This window comes from Pongo pygmaeus, chromosome 17 (genome assembly GCF_028885625.2).
Source record: "Pongo pygmaeus isolate AG05252 chromosome 17, NHGRI_mPonPyg2-v2.0_pri, whole genome shotgun sequence".
Classification (NCBI taxonomy): Eukaryota; Metazoa; Chordata; class Mammalia; order Primates; family Hominidae; genus Pongo; species Pongo pygmaeus.
Genome location: NC_072390.2, coordinates 38165650 through 38184402, shown reverse-complemented (window position 1 = coordinate 38184402; position 18753 = coordinate 38165650). Strand labels below are relative to the sequence as shown.

Here is an 18753-nt window from a genome sequence, read left to right as displayed (position 1 = left end):
CCTCTCTCATCGTGTGATCTCCGCACATGCTCACTTACTGCTCCACTTCACCATGTTTTGCCCTAGTATGTGGCCCTCACCAGAAGCCAGCCAGATGTGGCGCTATGCTCTTGAAGTTCCCAGCCCACAGAATTGTGAACTAAATAAACGTCTTTTCTTTATAAACTACCCAATCTCAGGTATTCTGTTATAGCAACACCAAATGGACTAGGACACATCAGAGGTCCCTCATGCGTTTTGAGGTGAGGAAGAACAGTAAGGAGTTCACAGCAACAGTTTCCTCCATAGATATCCACCCCCTCCCAGATTATCTCTCCTCCGCTCTCCTAACCTTTTCATAATCCTTTGAGTGTGAGAGGCTAGAGTGTCATAAAATAAAACAGGTCTCTGGACATTTATTTTGAAAATCTGCACATGGTGACTTGGCCTTGGAATTTTGTATATATCATTGTTCAGGGACAATACTTCAATGTTAACATTTTCAAAAAGAGTGATATGGGTGGTTTTTAAATATTTTCCTTGTATTTACTTCTAAATTCAAGTTTTCTTTACTACTGATATGAAGAATATCAGATGATTCTCATTTGAAAGAGTGACTCTAATGAAAGGCAGATTGTCATACACATTTGTTTGGTTTTTTGGGGGGTTTTGTGGTTTTTTTTTTTTTTTAAGACAAATTCTCAGTCTGTGATGTTCAGGCTGAAGTCCAGTGGTGTGATCTCAGCTCCCTGCAACCTCTGCCTCTCAGATTCAAGCAATTCTCCCACCTCAGCCTCCCAAGAAGCTGGAAATACAGGCATGCACCACCATGCCTGGCTAATTTTTATATTTTTTTAGTAGAGACAGGGTTTCACCATGCTGGCCACGCTGGTCTTGAACTCCTGACCTCAAGTGATCCACCCACTTTGGCCTCCCAAAGTGCTGGGATTACAGGCATGAGCCACTACGTCTGGCCTATCATACACATTTGTGAAATCCCAATTATCTATCATTTTTCCCCCCACAAAATATCCCAAGCTCAACCTATTAATCAAAGTCAAGCATCTTTAAAAAGTAACTGGTCTGCTGCTTACATTTCTAGGTAGCTTGCTGGTAAGGTCAGACTGAAGTCTCCACACTCTGAGTTATGTAAAGATTATAGGACTTTGAAATTTATACTGTCCTTTCTCCTTGCAGGGTTTAAGGAAGAATAGTAAAGACAATATCATGGATTAAAGATAAAACAGGAAGCTGGGCGCGATGGTTCACGCCTGTAATCCCAGCACTTTGGGAGGCTGAGGCAGGCGGATCACAAGGTCAGGAGATTGAGACCACGGTGAAACCCCGTCTCTACTAAAAATACAAAAAATTAGCCGGGCGCAGTGGCGGGCGCCTGTAGACCCAGCTACTCGAGAGGCTGAGGCAGGAGAATGGCGTGAACCCAGGAGGCGGAGCTTGCCGTGAACCGAGATCGCACCACTGCACTCCAGCCTGCGACAGAGCGAGACTCCGTCTCCAAAAAAAAAAAAAAAAAGGATATGCATCTCAAACTAGTTCTTCATGTTTATCTCTTTGGTCCTTGCTCTTCATAGATAATGGTAAAAAATAAGACAGAGTGCTTTCTTGCCCTTCAAACAGGTTTGGGAAGGAATTATGCAGTGTATACTGGCACAGGAATATCTTCATAGGGAAAATGGATTCATCAGATTATTGCTGCAATTTACTGAGCAACAGTTTCCAGCTGAATGAGAGTAAATTCACCCAAATGTTCTATGACTTCAAGTTATAACTATTTGAGAGTCTGAAGCCGCAAGACCAAAGAGCAGAATAAAAGAAAAGTGACAAACTACTCAGAAAAGAAAAGTGGCAAACTACTTCCCATACTCAGAAGCACAGATAAAATCCTTCAGGATCTTTTAGCACAGCAGTTTCCAAACTTTTTGGCCATGTTCACAGTAAAAAATACATTTTACATTATAATCCAATAAACACACACACACACACACACACACTAATAGATGATAGAGATATCTAGCAAAACATAAATATGAACAAGAGCTTTGCAAGAGATTTATTTTCTCTACACTTATGATGCATTCTAATAATTCCTAGTCTATTCTATTTCATTGTAATGCTGGCCCATACCCTCTAAATTGATTTCTCTATCCACTAATGGACAATGAACTGCAGTATGAAAAGCTCAGCCTTAGAAGAATAGCCCTCATGCTTCTTGATGTCCTAGATCACTAGGTGATGAAGGGGTTTAAAGAATAGAATAGAATCCCTGCTGTATACCAGGCTGAGAGTAAAGAAATGTGGGTGCTACTCACCACCCTGCAACTATCTACTCCCTACGTATTCTCCTGGGTCTCAGAATGGTTGCTATAAAATAAGTACTTGTGATTTCAACTCCTTTTAACTCTAAAATTCAAATGCACATTATGTGATCATCACTATAAAAACATAACAGAGATGAGGGTCAAATTTACAGAGATAAGGCTGACAAGTGTCTGGGGAGGAAGACCCCTTCTTTAGTGTGTTGGGATTCCACCTCCCACCTCTGCCTTATCTTTTTCAAACAAGTTTATTGAGATAAAATTCATATACCATACAATTCACCCATTTAAAGTGTAAAGTGTGCAACTTAATGTTGTTTAATATATTCACAGAGTTATGCAACTTTTGGAACAATCTAATTTTAGAACATTTTTGTTCCCCCTAAAAGAAATCTCATATTCATTAACAAGTCAATCCACATTGTCCACTACCTTCACTCCCAACCACAAATCTGCTTTCAATCTCTACAAATTTTCCTATCCTGGACATTTAATATAAATGAATCACACAATATGTGACTTTTGTGACTGACTTCTTTCATTTAGCATAATGTTTTCAAGGTTTATTCATGTGGTAGCATGCATAAGTACTTCGTTCCTTTTTATTGCTAAATAATATTCTATTGTATGGCTATACCAAATTTTATTTATTTGTTCATCAGTTGATGAGCATATGGGTTGTTTCCCCATTTTGGCTATTTTGAATAATGCTGTTATGGACATTCATACACAAGTTACTGTGTGGATGTGTTTTCATTTCTTTTGGATATACACTGAAGAGTAGATCTGCTGGGTAGCATGATAACTTTATGTTTAACTTTTTCAGGAATAGCACAACTGTTTCCAAAGTCACTGTACTATTTCACATTCCCACCATCAGTGTATGAGAGTTCAAATTTCTCTACATCCTTGCCAACGCTTGCTATTGCCTGCCTTTCTAGTGGATATAAAATGGTATTTCATTGTGGTTTAGATTTGCATTTACCTAATGACTGATAATGTTGAGCATCTGTTCATATACCAGTTGGCCATTTGTATATCTTCTTGGAAGATAATGTCTATTCAAATCCTTTACTCATCTTCAGTTAGGTTGTCTTTTTAGTTATTTTTAATTTTTAAGTATTGAGTTGTAAAAATAATAATATATCCATATATATGGATTATTTGATAATAATATATCCAGATTTTATATATTATATATATATGTGTGTATATGATACTAGTGCCTTATCAGATATATGATTTGCAATACCTTTTTCCATTCTATGATTTGTCTTTTCACTTTTTTGATAGTGCCCTTTTGAGTGCAAGAGTTTTTAACTTTAATGAAATCCAATTTATCTATTTTTTCTTTTGCTACTTGTGCTTTTGTTGTCATATCTAAGAAACAGTTGCCTAATTTATGGTCATGAAGATTTATACCTATATTTTATTCTAAGAGATTTATAGTTCTAGCTCTTACATTTAGTTTCTTCATACATTTTATACTAATTTTTGTTTATAGTATGAGGTTGAATCCACTCATGTTTAATGTTATTATTGATAGTGTTGGATTTACCTTGGCCCTTTTGCATTTTATTTTCTGTATATTTCATGTATTTTTTGTTCCTCTATTCCCCCTTTATTGTTTTCTTCTATATTAGATATTTTCTAGTGTAATTTTTACTCTGTTTAATGACTTTTTAATCATTTTTGAGTTATTATGTTAGTGGTTGCTCTAGGGCTTACAAAAAGAAATCTACTTTAGTATCATATTGATTTAGTTCCAGTAAAATAGAGAAATTTTACTCCTATTTAGTTCTATTCTCTCTCCACCATTTTTGTGCTATCGTTATTATATATATTATGTCTCTCTATATTAAAATCCAGCAATACATTTTTATAATTATTAATTTATATAATCTATGTTTTCTAGGGAAGATGATAGAAGAAAGGAGAGCAAGCATATATTTATAGAGTGTCTTTATAAACTCTATTTATCCTTTCTAGTTCTCTTTATTTCTTCCTATAGATTTGGTGTCATTTTCTTACTCCAATACAGCTTTGTTCTCACCTATCTCCTTTGTGCTACTGTCAAACGTATTACATTTTTATATGATATAGGCCCAATATTTATGTATGTATGTATGTATTTGTGTATACAGTTTGTATATTTCTGTCAAAATCAGTCAAGAGAAGAATGTATAAAAATATTCAATTATACTCTCTTTTGTAATTTTTACATGTTATTCAAATTATTATTTGATGGTACCTGTTTCAGCTTTAAGAATATCCTTTGTTATTTCTATTATTTCTTATAAGTCAGGTTGGGTGAATTCTGTTAGTTTTTGTTCATCTGAGGAAGTCTTTACTTAGCCTTGATCATGAATAGTAATTTTGATGGATAGAAGATTCTTGGTTGACAGTTTTTTCCACTTTCAGCACTTAGAATATATGCTGTCACTGCCTTCTTGCCTCTATTGTTACTAATGAGAAGTCAGTTGTTATTCTAACTGGTGTTCCTGTGTTCATAACGAGTCTTTTTTTTTCCTGCTTTCAAGATTTTCTCTTTGTCTTTCAAAATTTTAATTATGATTTTAACTATAATATGTCTGGCTGTGGATCCCTCTGTATTTATGCTATTTAGAGTTCATTAAGCTTGTTAGCTGTATAGATGGCTTTTCATTAAATTTAGTAAGTTTTCCACCATTATTTCTTTAGCTATTTTTTTCTATTCCTTTTTCGCCTCTCTTTCTGATGCTCTCATTACACATATGTTGTGCTTAATGGCATCCCATATTTCTTTCAGGTTCTGTTTGTTTATTTATTTATTTATTTATTTGAGACAGAGTTTCACTCTTGTCACCCAGGCTGGAGGGCAATGGTGCGATCTTGGCTCACTGCAACTTCTGCCTCCCAGGTTCAAGCAATTCTCCTGCCTCAGCCTCCCAAGTAGCTGGGATTACAGGTGCCTGCCACCACGCCTGGCTAATTTTTGTATTATTAGTAGAGACGGGTTTTCACCATGTTGGCCAGGCTGGTCTCAAACTCCTTACTTCAAGTGACCCGTTCCCCCTTGGCCTCCCAAAGTGCTGAGATAACAGGCATGAGCCACTGCCTCCGGTCTGTTTATTTATTTTCATTCTTTTTTTCTTTCTGTTTTCAGACTGCATAATCTCCATCAATCTGTCATTAAGTTTGCTGATTCTTTCTTCTGCTAGCTCAATTTACTGTTGAGCCACTTTAGTTAATTTTTCATTTCAGTTATTATACTTTTCAACTCCAAAATTTCCATTTGGTTATTTTGTAAAACAATTCCTATCTCTTTATTGATATTCTCTATTCAATTAGATGTTGTCATCATACCTTCCTTTAATTCATTAACCATGATTTCCTTTAGTCTTCTATACAGATTTATAATAGCTGCTTTAAAGTCTTTGCTAAGACTACCATCTGGCTCATTCAAAAGTAGTTTCTATTGTCTTCTTCTTCCCCTATGTATGGGTCACACTTCCCTCTTTCTTTGAAACTCTGCTATGCTCTACAAGTGGACACAGGTGGAGGTGGCGCCGTGGTCTTCTCAGTTTTCCTCTCCCACCATAGACCCCTACTCTATGAGCCAGCTTGGGTAGGGTTGATTGGGATCCCAGAATTCTCAGCCTGAAGTGCCTAAGTCAGAGCTCCTACCCTACAAGTGGAGGGGTTGTGGGTAAGAGAGAGCTGGTCCTCTTTGCTGAGCCCACCTGGAATAGGGCTTCTGCTATACAGGACTGCAGAAGGTTGAGAAATATCAGTGGCCTGCCCCTCCCAAAATGAAACAAACCATAGCCCCAAACTGGGGTACAGGATAAAGAGAGTGCCCATCTTCTTGGCAACACATGTGGGTAGATCTTCTATAAAACAGAGTTGGGGATGGATAATGAAGGGGGTCATGGCTGAAATGTCACAGAGACTCTCATTTCTTACCTAGATTCAAATTTTCTTAAGTAATTGTTTCTTCATTTGCTATATGCTCTTATGACCATTAACAGAGACTTCAAACAATTTTTTAAAATATTTTCACTGGTTAATTTCTGTTTTACTGAAAAGAGTATCTACCAACCTCCCTGCTCTGTTGTTATGGAAGTCCTTCCTCCCCTCTGCTTAATTGTGAATACATTCATGCATTTTCTACCTACCTTAAAATAAATTAGCTCTAGTAGTGGAGAAATGTGGAAAAGAGCATTCTTAAAGTGTTGCATTATTTATTCATTATTTATTATTTATTCATTATCACAACAATGAATTATGAGACAGGCACTATTTTTTGGAAACTGAGGAACAGAGGGGTTAAGTAACTTGCCCAAGTTGACAGCTAGTGCCACCCTTGCTCTTCACTACCTTGTCCTCCAGCTTAGCGGAGGGAGTTTTTCATGCTTACAGTTCCTTAGTGTGGCTGACCTTGCAAGTGAGATGACCTAATACCTATTCTAAACTCCTCCAGTGTTCAGAGGCTGGAAAGCTAAAGACAGCACTTCTCAGACTCTGTTGGGGCAGGGCTCTGGATGCCAATTGAGTTTGCAAATTGGAAGCGTGTGAATAAGATTAGACAGATGGGAAATAAGGAGGAGGCTGCATCCTGTAGCTGGCTGAGCATTTATGCAGCTGTGCTCTGACTCTGGCTTCCTGGATGCCAAGAGATGAAGGCACCAACCATGGGCTTCCCATCCTTGCACTGGGCCATAGCGGTCTGGGCTTAAAACCCAGCCATTCCATTGGAGGCCTCCTTGGAAGCCCAGCCTAGAGCCTGCTGCTCTGGCTCTTAACAACTCCTCTGGGCTAGCACCTAATTACCTATAGTAAATCTCTTTCTGTTTATAGTGTCTGAAGTGGTGTTTTATTTCCTGCCTTGATCCTGGACTGATAATCTTCTCCTCTTTCTCCTCCCTTCCCCTACACCATTGTCTGCAGAAAGAAGAATAATGTCAGACAGTAGAAAGGAGGCAGGGGAGAATAATTTGGGCAAATTCATTCATTCATGTGTTCACTCACCCAGCATTGAGTGCATACCTGCCATGCTCTAGGGACTGGACCAGAAACCTCCTCCTCCCACCTTCCACTCCCCCTCAGCGACTCTTGCCAGGATGGGATACTAGGATACACACAAGTGGGGAGGAGGGGGTTTGTGGTCTCATGTCTCTATGGTTTGCACATGCTGTCCCCTCTCTCTAGAACATCCTGCCTCCTTCTGTCATCCACCTTCCCATCTTTCTAATCTTATTCACACACTTCCAATTTGCAAACCCAATTGGCATCTGCAGACCCGCCCCAACAGAATCTGAGAAGTGGTGGCAGGTTCCTAAATGCTGTTCAGATACCACCTCCTCTCCAGAGCCAGGATTTGAACCCAAACAGATTATTTCAGAGTCCATGTGCTTAACTACCAGGGAGGAGGCAGGGTAAGGTTGGAAAGAAGGGAGATGACAAGGTCCAGGTAGGACCATCACATGTAACATCCATATATAAGCCAGGGGCCCATTTATTAAACTGCAAGCCAGACAGCTCTGCCAGAAAGATCTGCATTTCCTCAGGAGGAAATTTATCTTGAGGGATTGATTATGAATATGCTATATTTTGCCCACTTACCTTGGCAAATAGGGAATGAGTAGAAACCAGAGCGGCAGGTATCACATCGAGGGCCCTCAACCCCAGCGTGGCACAGGCACCGTCCATGGGCATCACATATTTCGGGGAGAACGCCTTCCAGATTACAGTCACACCCTGCGGAAGACAGGAAACTTTCAGAAGGGGTCTCCATCTTCCATCCCTTTCTTAATTTCTCCTTTCCCCTAGGTTTCTATCACGGGAATATAGATTATTAATTATCTATGGCTGTTAAACACATTTAATGCAGAAGACTACATCTTGAAGGCAAATTTTTAAAAATTTACAAAAGGTCAGAGATATCATTAAAAAAAAACATGTAGGGATGGGCATTCATTTGCAAACCATTCTTTTAACATCTATTCCTGTGGAAACATTTTATTTTCCCTCTAAAGCCGAGCTTTGTAAAGTATAACTTCAATTTAATAGATTCCCATCTCATGACAATCGTGAATTAAATGTGTTTCTTCCTTCCAGTTTTTAGAAGGAAAGAAACTAACATCAATTCAGCCCTACTACATATCAGGCATCAGGGGCTTCCCTTGGATCGTCTCACTTAATCCTCCTGGCACTGGCCTTCCCTGCAGCCAGGCTGCTTCTAGTGCCTCTATCCAGGGCTTTCCCACCTCAGGACCTCTGCTCAGGCCAATCCCTCTGCCTAGTATACCCTTCCCTTAGCTCTTAGCACAGCCAGCTCTTTCTCATCCACCAGGTGTCAGTTCAAACATCAGTTCCTCAGAAGGTCCCCCTGACCAGTCTGTATAAATGGCCCCCACTTTCCTCCTTTTATTCTCTATCTTAGCTGTGTTTTTCTTTCACAACACTTTCATTCTTGGGATCGCATATTGGTCTGTGACTTGCTTTGACCACTAGAATGAGGTGTAAGTGTTGTTGTCATGCAACTTCTGAGTCCAGGTCACTACAGGCCTTGCCATTTCCATTCTTGCCCTCCAGGAATCCTGAGACCACCATGGGAGAGACCAGTCTGGCCTCCTTGAGGACAAAAGGCCACAAAGAGGGATACTCCCAAATGTCCCAACTAAATCCAGCCCCAGAAACCTTCCAGAAAGTCCAGCAGAAGACCCGCCCAGCCAACCCACACAATTGAGAGAAATAACCCTTGTTCTTTTAAGCTACTAAGTTTTGGGGTGACTTATGACACAGAAATAGATAAGTAAATCACCCAGCAGACTGGACACTTCGTGAGAGCTCACCACAGGCCCCCAAGGCCAGCGCACAGTATTCCTCGGGAAATAAATATTGCTCAAAAATAATAATGAAGTCAAACAAGAGCCCTGTAAGACAGGTAAGTATTTTATAGATGAAAAAAAAAAAGATGCTCAGAAAGGTTAACTAACTTCCCCAAGTTCACACAGCCAGGGAAGCAGAGTCAGAATTTGAACCCAGGACTGCCAGATTTCAAAGCCTATGGTCTTTCTATTATACTAAAAATACAAGCCGAGAATGATTTTAAAAGCAACTTTCAGAGTGTGTCCTGGATTAGCATATATATTCAAACCAATCTCATATTTAAAGCATCTATTTCTTTTTTCTTTTTATTTATTTATTTATTTATTTTAGATAGAGTTTCATTCTATCACCCAGGCTGGAGTGCAGTGGCTCAATCTCTGCTCACCGCAACCTCTGCCTCCTGGGTTCAAGCAATTATCATGCCTCAGCCTCCCAAGTAGCTCGGATTACAGGCGTGTGCCACATCTGACTAATTTTTGTATTTTTAGTAGAGACAAGGTTTCACCATGTTGGCCAGGCTGGTCTCAAACTCCCGACCTCAGGTGATCCGCCTGCCTCAGCCTCCCAAAGTGCAGGATTACAGCGTGAGCCACCATGCCTGGCCCTGAAAGCATCTATAATTCTATAAATTACGTTAATATCTAAATTTGCAACAGGTCCCCTAAGGAAGATCCTAAAAGACTCAAAGATTCAACTAGGTCCACCCTACCTACCAAGGAAGGAAAGTCTCATGCATTTTGGAAAGATTTTCTACGGGGGTTAAAATAGTAGTTAATATGAAAAGTAGCCAAATCCCTTTGCCCTAAGCCCTTAATTTTTCAAATAAAAGGTTAGTAACTAAGTTATGGAATTATTTCTTTCTAATACAATAATTAAGAAAAAAATCACAGCAAATCAGAACAACTTTATAGCCTTTACATGATTTTTAACTTGTTCATACTTAAACCAAACAGTTGCCTAATTTGACAAAAACAGCATTGGAAGTGAAGGGATTTAGAATATGCCATTTTAGCATACTGACTGTTTCCAGCAAAGGCACTTTAGAAGCAGCAGATGTAGGAAGGGTTCTCTGATCTCACCCTTTCTACCTAAAAGCAGGTCATAAAATTTCCCGGGAGAAAGATGCCTGCCCTCCTTGTACCAGGAAGACAGCATTCTTATCACCGGAGACTGGGAGTCGACTGGATTGGATCTGCACCAACAAACCCACTAAAATAACCCTTAGTTTCTCCCAATGCTTCCTAGCCAGGGTCCCACAATGTAGTGCCACTAACCCAAGCTCTTTTGTCTTGTCACACTCCATACTTCATTGTTCTTTGTGTAAACATGTACAATACATAGGCTTTGGGGCCTAATGGCTTTTTTGGGTCTTGATTTTCCTTCTAGAGACTCTCATGTACATGTAAAAATATTACATACATTTGTATGCTTTTTTACTGTTAATCTGTCTTAGGTTCATTTAATTCTAGGCCCAGCCATGGTACCTAAGAGGGTAGAACAAAGTTTTTCCTCCTTTTCAGAAGTGGCAAGGACAAATTCATGACAAGGGAAGCCTTGGAACCCAGGCTGGCATGAGCACCACCCTGTCCATCCATCACAGCTGCCATACAAGGTCCTAATGCCACAGCCCTGTAGGCTGAGAACGAATGCCACAGGGAAAGGAAATGTTTTTACCGTGAATTACAGTGTTGGCATTAAACGAAGTATTGAGATTCAGTGAATACTTGGACTTTAAAGTCCAAGTGAATAAACTTGGACTTTACCTTGGCATTGAGGCTCAAAGAATTCTGATTAAAATAGAAAAAGAAAGAATATCCCACACCTCATTACGAAGTCACAGTGATTATATCTCAACAAAATCCCTTGAGTCCCTCTGCCAGAGTTCCAGACCTCATCTTTGTTTACCTGGATTATTTTCAGAACTTCCTAAGGAGGCTCTCTGCTTCCTATCTTGCCCCTTCTAATTCATTCTCCATGCTGGTGTCAAGAGTGATATTTCAAAAACGTCAACCTTTTCATATCACTTCCCAGTTTTAAATCCCTTGACAGTGACCCAATGCCTGCAGGACAGAATACGAAGTCCTTCACATGTGACAGAATAGATCCTTCAACATTTTCCAAGCTACCAGCAACCCATGGGGCATCTTTGTGCAAATTAGAAAAAGGTGCCCCTTCCTCAAGATGCTTTCCTGTCACCTGCTATAAAATCATCATCATCAATATGCAAATCTGCAATGTCTTCCGTGATTGTGATGCTCCTTAGATGAGGCACAGCTGTGCCTTGCAAACCTACACATCTGAGCCGGCTGCCCACTCAGGTCTTTTCTTATTCCTCTAGGTCCTCTCCTTGAACTTCCTCTCTCTATCCCATGCTTCAGCCTTAATGACCTGTCTGCCATCCCCTCTCTCCTAGCCCCATGGCTTCTCTTCCCTGCCCCTCTGCCTTGCTGACTCCTCTTCATGCTCCAAGACTCAGCTGAGATACCTCCTCCTGCTGCTCTGGGGAAGCCCTTCCAGCACTTCTGTCTCTCTCCTTTATCCTCTCTCTCCCTCCCTTCCTCCTTCCTTCCTTCTTTCCTTCACCCTGGCTGTAAGGCTGCCCCTCCATATGCTCTTATGGCACTTAAATCCTGCCATTAGAACTGTTGACCTTTCTGTCTCCTCAGACTGGGAGCTCCCAGGCAGGAGGAACCATGTATCAGGCAGCTGCCTGGCAGTGACTAGCACAGCATAGGCACTCAATAAAACTTTAATGAATGAAGAATATGCTAAGTATTCAAGACTGCAATTCTCCTCAGTAGTCACCATTCCTTAAATTCTCCGTTACTGGCATCTATGCAGAGCCTCCAAACTGAGCTATCAGAATGTGCCTGGCCCTCTCTGAGACTTAGCGGGCAGGTCTCAAAGCCAATGTGACTGCCCCATCCTGCAGAGCTGCTGTCCTCAAGTGGCCCAGTATCTGACATGAGACAGTCCCACATACAGTGCAATAACGCACAGCACCATGGTTAGACTGAGGAGGAGTGTGGGTAGGGCAGAAGCAGGGAATGACGTCAGGAAGGTAACTGAGGTCCTGTTATAACTGACCTCCAGGGAGCCTTTGGTGCCACCCAGCAATCCCATGACTTTCCCAAGCCCAGCCTCCCGCCCACATTCCTGGATGACTCTCATACCTTCTCCCTACTCAACCCCAAGCCCTCCTCTCTTGCTTCTTGCTCTGACCTTGTTTGTTATTCCACAGAGAAAACTTTCAAAAAACAGCCAGAAGAGAATGTCCATGAGTTCCCACCACTGCCCCCACCCACCCCTCCTCTGGCCCATGCATTCTGCTTTCTCTTGTTTTAATGTTTCCCTGTCAACAAAGAGCAACTTCTTCCTTCTATCTGCTCAGCCGAAAAGCCTTGGAGTCACCCCAGAGCCCTCTCTTTCTCTAATATTCTACTTCTGGTCTAGCAAATCCCCAGCAAATCCTGTTGGTTCTACCTTCAGACGATATCCACAGTCTGTCCACTGCTGTCACCTCCGCTGACACCACCTGGGTCTGAGCCACCATCATCTCTTCCTTATGGATTATGGAAAAAGCTTCCCATCAGGCCCCCTTGCTTCTTCTCCTCTCTTCTCCTGAGATTTTCTTTCAATACAGTAGACCCAAAGAGCCTTCTATATAACGTCACTTCTCTGTGCAAAACTCTCCATGGCTCCTGTCTCATTTTGAGTAAAAGGGAAGGCCTCTCTAGTGGCTGACGAGGGCCTCCATCCAGCCCCTGGTGCCTTCCCTTCCTACCAGTCTCACCTTTCCTCGCTCCACTTTCACACACCTGGTCTCTTTTTGTTCACTGAACACCCTTGGCCCAGGGCTGCCCCTGCCCCGGGAAATTTGCACTTGCTCTTTCCTGTACCTGCTTCAGTGACGCCTTCCCTGACTGCCCTAATTTAAATCTGTAAACCTCACATTCCCTAACCTCCTCTCTGTCTTGTTTTTTCAGCAGCGCTTATCACCAAGGCTGCCTCCAGCCCATACCTGAGTTACTATGTTGCTGTAGAGCCTGAACTTCACTGCCAAGGAGAGCTCTTCAGAAACCATCTTCTCTGCTGGCCCACACCATGGCGCTGCAGGAGGAGAGGCACTCGTGCTCACACATGACTGGCACTACCTCCTCCCCAGTGACCACCAGGCCTCTGCTGGCGCCCTGGGGTAGAAGAGGCAAACTCAGGGGATGTGAGCATGAGTCCGATGGTGCCCAGTCGTGGGCTGTGTGCATGTGCTGTGCCCTTCCCTTGGTGCAGGTGTGCCCTTCTGAGAACCTGTACCTCCCTGTGCGTGCCGTGATGGGTCTATGTAGGAAACTCCCCATGGCTCCGGAACCCAGCGCAGAGGCCTGGAATCTTCTCACATGAGTTAGTTTGTGCCTATGATGTGAATGGCTCCCCCTTAAAAATGGCACCCATGTTCAGAATACAACTCTGCCTCTCACAGTCTAATGAATTAGCTATTTTCCTTGCTTAGGTTTCGATATTATATATGTTATTATCTGGGTTTCTCCACAGGAATATAAGCTACAAGAAAGCAGGGAATTTTTTCTATTCTGTTCACTGCTAAGTCCCCAGTAGCCAGAATGGTACTTTGCACATAACAGGGAATCTTAAAATATTTATGGAACAAATGATTAGGTAAATGTAACACCCATATCCTCTAGCACTCACCCCTCCACCCTCAGAGACAGCTTACTGCACACCACTGCTACTCTCTGCCAGGGGCTTGTTTTGGGACTGCAGAAGCTCCTCCGCCTTCCTGAAGGCCCAGCTGTAAGTGTCAGAGAGTGAATGCCCCAGAAGCATTAATGCCTCCACTAATGGCAGATAACTGCCATTACCTGCCATTGCACCTTCATCATGGGTCCCTTCACTCCCTGACTCTCTCCCTTCCGGGGATCACCTACCAAATAAATGACTTGCTTTCCATTCCTTTTTCAGGGTGTTTTCAGGGAACTCAAAAAAGACAACAGACCACTGGCTGCCATTGAAAGTCTTTGAGCAAGCTGGTGATATCTAATCCAAGCTCTGCACAGTTTCCTACGTCAGGTAGTGCCCTCGTAAAAGACAGGCTGGAGTGGGGACTGATGGGTGGGGAGTAGGTCAACAAGGAAACACCTGCAAGGCATCTACCATGCTCTAGGAAGGGAGGAAGAGAGACTTGGCCTTGGACGTGGCAGTGTGCACAGGAAGTAGGAAAAGAATAAGAGCATAACATTTTCACTGGAGTTAAACCAAAAGGGAGGTTACTTGCCTTTTATATCTCCAGCTACTGGATCTTCTGGACTTGGCATAGAAACAGGAAAAATGGGAATTCCTGTAAAAATAGTTTATTAAAAAATACAGAGAATGATTAAGGAGATAGTAAAGTAAAACATTAAGCTGCACTAACTAGGAAGACACCCTCTGTCACTTAGTGAAAAGTAGCATATAGAGACGAATTTAAAGAAAGGCAATATTGCTATATCTCAAATGTGTTTAGTAACTGAAACCAGACTGGCCAGACATTCCCACTTGTATAACAATGAACAGAAATGAATGTTTCGTGCTCACAATAGCTAAGTCTCAGCCTGAGCAGGGATGAGTTTGGCTTCCTTAGCTTTTTTATTGTTTTTTGTTTTTAACATAAAATCAAAGCTTTAAAGAAATATTTTCTTTCATTTTTTTTCCTGACATTTTGTTTATGCCATAAAACTACTTCAGGTTTCTTCCTCTTCTTCTTTTCACTAAAAAGGCAGGCCGAGCACAGTGGCTCATGCCTGTAATCCCAGCACTTTGGGAAGCTGAGGCAGGCAGATAATCTGAGGTCAGGAGCTCAAGACCAGCCTGACCAACATGGAGAAACCCCACCTCTACTAAAAATACAAAATTAGCCGGGCATGGTGGCACATGCCTGTAATCCCAGCTGCTCAGGAGGCTGAGGCAGGAGAATCACTTGAACCCAGCAGGCAGAGGTTGCGGTGAGCCAAGATCACACCATTGCACTCCAGCCTAGGCAACAAGAGCAAAATTCTGTCTCAAAAAAAAAAAAAAAAAAAAAAAGGCAAATACAATTTCTGTTCAGCCTTCTACCAAGACTCACAGATTCAACATTGATAAAATTCTGATGTGGTGTCTCATCAAGCAAAGTAGGACAGTCTCCTCAGAGAAAGTGGGTGCAATTTAAACAATTACCTGGGGTGGCAGGTGTGAACGAGAACATATAGTTACCCATTCATGTGAGTCCTGCCCCCATGTCCCCACAACTCAATATGCTTCTCCTATGATGGCTCTGCAGGAGTCAGGAGGGTGGGGCCAGGAAACATCTGATAGAGTGACACAGAGAGACAGGCTCTCCTTAAGACAGTGTTTCTTTGTCCTAACCCCAAAGTGCAGTTTTCCCACTGCTGCACAACAAACAGAGCCAACACTTGTCACAGTTTGCATAGCTGCTTTCACAGATTCTCCCGTTTCATGCTCTACAGTGTTTCTGACAGATATGTATTTTTTTCTCTTGGTGATGCTGAGATGTTCACTTAGATCACTGCAGTGGGCTGGAGTCGGGGTGCTTATAACTTGGCCTCTTGTATAGCAGGAGAGAGGAAACACGTCTCCCTGGGCTCCTGAAACACAACACACACTATATGCATGCAAACAAATAGCTGGAAGCCCATGATATTTCTCCTACATTTAGGAGGAAAAACCACACACATGGATTATTAAGTTGAAATTGCCAATATTTGACCTTTTTGACCTACTGAGATGGCAATTTCTATGGTACAACATAACACTTTGGAGATAAATAAGACTCTAAAATGTACTAATATAAAATTTATATTCCAAACTTTCAGAAACACTTTAACATAAATACAACCCACCTGGCCCCATTTCTGTCTCTCCTTCCCTACCTGTCTACCATGCCTCAGAGGTTAGTGCACAAAAGCCAGCTATGGACCAAAAAGGGTGGCTTCTTGTTCTGCAGTGGGTACTTACTCAAGCAAAATGGGAAACTGTAGTATCCAACTGCACACTTCTCACAGTTGTCTCCATGGAAATTTGGCTTGCAGTGACAGCGGCCTGAGCCCTGTTCACAGCCATCCGCATGCTCAGGGTCACAGCTGCAGGCTAAGAGAAATCTCAGTTTTAAAAGGACCTGTCCTTCACTGCACTTAACAAAGCAAATATGTTCCAACACTTCCTAGGCAATGTTCCATACTTGATCCTTGGTCTACAGGTATTCTTGAAAGGGCACAGCCTATTTCCCACCTCACACCTGATTGATGGTTCTCACTGCCCGAAGCTCGTGAGCTGTCAGAGATCAGCTGTAATGAGCGTCCACACAGAAGTTCTCATGGATGTCATTTATCCCACTGAGCATTGCCCAGCTCACTGAGTCAGAGGCAAGGCCTGCACACTACAGTCAGAGGGGTTGGGGGTGGGGGTGGGGGTATATGTCTTAGCTCTGTTGGGTACAGCCCTTTCTAGCTATGAACCAACTGTGAATGTCCACAAAGTGGTCATCAATACACAGTTATGATACAGATACAAGTGTGGAGTGCCTAGACATGGAGATATAGTCTGTGGACAGCAGACCAAGACCCATAACCCAAATGTTAATTTGAGTGAAGTGGCTTACTGAAGGCAGCTTTTGCAACCAAAACCAATTATCAGGCACGATTATCAGGCTTGCACTGCAGTAAGGCATAGTGGAAGTATAAGAAGTTTGTTGACCTCCCACTTGGGCGCTTCCCTTGACCTGGCAGGTGAACCCTGGACAGGGAAAATACTGTCACAGCTCATCTGAATACAACTCCTGCGAAGACCTGGGTGACCTGGCATCCTGGTGTCCTTTGCTTAATTTATTTAGGATTCATGCATCCTACTGATCCTTTACGCCAAGCCTCTAATACCTCTGTGGACCACTTCAATTATGAAAAAACTAGAAAGGTGATGAAACAGTGAGGCTCCTAATGAGGTACAATTACATTGGCAATGTCCTCTTTTCCTTTCCCAATGCCTATTCTTTGTAGGCACAAGACAGGCGATGGACATACTTTGCAGCATGATGTGGAAGAAGGAAGAAAAGTGAAAACACATTTTTTTTTAACAACTAAGAATGCTCTAGAGAAGTAAATCCGTCTACATATTCCTCGGACTTCAGTACCCTCAAATGTTAATGATATGATTAATCATGGAGTGGGCGCAGGATTGACTTCAGGACTGGAATTGCTTTCCAACTGTGACAACCAGACAACGTAAAAGAACCAAGCATTGAATAGGGTGTGGGTTGCACATGTAGGGAAAAGTCTGTAAATCTGACCCAAGATTCATAATTCTACAAGGAAAAACTAGAGGCATTCTTCTGTATAATAGAAGAGTTATGGCACAGTCATGTCAGACAGAAAAGAACTATATCCTGGATCTCGCGGTTAGCGGTTTTGTCATCTAGCCTAAATTATATATAACTACTCAGATTGTTTGGTTTCTCCGTATCTAAAAATGAGGACAATAATACAATGTCCTATTTGTTGTGATAATTAAACAAGACCTTTGTGAAAGTATTTAGGTAATGCCTCACATATGGCAAGTACTCAACAAATATTAGCTATTTTAAACAATGTGACTATTATTAAATCCTTATGAACTCATTACTGTGTTGTCTTGTTCTAATTCAAGTTTTTGTTGTTGTTGTTGTTGTTTCTGAGACAGAGTCTCACTCTGTCATCCAGGCTGGAGTGCAGTGGCGTGATCTTGGCTCACTGCAACCTCCGCCTCCTGGGTTCAAGCAATTCTCATGCCTCCACCTCCGGAGTAACTAGGATTATGGGTGAGCACCACCACACCTGGCTAATTTTTTTGTATTTAGTAGAGACAGGGTTTTTCACCATGTTGGCCAGGCTTGTCTTGACCTCTTGGCCTCAAGTGATCCACCTGCCTCAGCCTCCCAAAGTCCTGGGATTACAGGCATGAGCCACCGCCTCCGGCCCAAAAATTGAAATTATTAGAGATCATAGAAACATGTCAAAACAACAGAAAATGGAGAAACTAACATTTATCACAGGCCTAATATGTGACAGGCCCAATGGTAAGTATTTTCCTACATGCTTTTGATTGCATTTTATTTAATCTTATGAAATATAATTTCCATTTACATGCAATAAATCCAAAATTCAAAGGGACTGTGTAAGTGACTGAGGTCACATAGCGAGCAGAACTAATACTCTGAAGAGAGAGGGCATGAAGGAAGTTGTTAACTGATCCAAAGTTAGCCTGATGACTTCATTAAGGCAGTACACACAGGCTAAGATACACCAACTTGAAATGAAACTTACGGATGCAGCCATCAGGGGCATCCACTGGAACCCCATAAGGGCGGTAATAGCCCTTAGCACACTGTTCACAGTTTACTCCAGCTGTGTTGTGCTAGAAAGAAACAAAAGAAACTTAAAAGGAAGGGTTCTGGGGAAGCTGATTCTCCTTATTTTGTGCTACTCACCAAGAGGAATAATTCTGTCATATACAATTGTAATTTTGAAGTCACTGAAATAATAAT

General features: G+C 41.8%; 1 protein-coding gene across 6 annotated transcripts in view; it reads right to left on the bottom strand.

Moving 5' to 3' along the window:
* LAMA3 (laminin subunit alpha 3) overlaps window positions 1-18753 on the bottom strand; it is a 284588-nt gene that overhangs the window by 173980 nt on the left and 91855 nt on the right. For all 6 annotated transcript variants that reach the window (XR_010124155.1, XM_063653496.1, XM_054461048.2 and 3 more), the window contains exons 9-12: window positions 18533-18623; window positions 16194-16325; window positions 14476-14538; window positions 7920-8054 (exon numbers count right to left, since the gene is read on the bottom strand). Coding sequence is in view for 5 of the 6 variants with exons in the window: in XM_063653496.1 (XP_063509566.1) it covers window positions 7920-8054; window positions 14476-14538; window positions 16194-16325; window positions 18533-18623 (421 nt within the window). In the remaining variant the exon portion in view is untranslated. The remainder of the gene's footprint in view (window positions 1-7919; window positions 8055-14475; window positions 14539-16193; window positions 16326-18532; window positions 18624-18753) is intronic.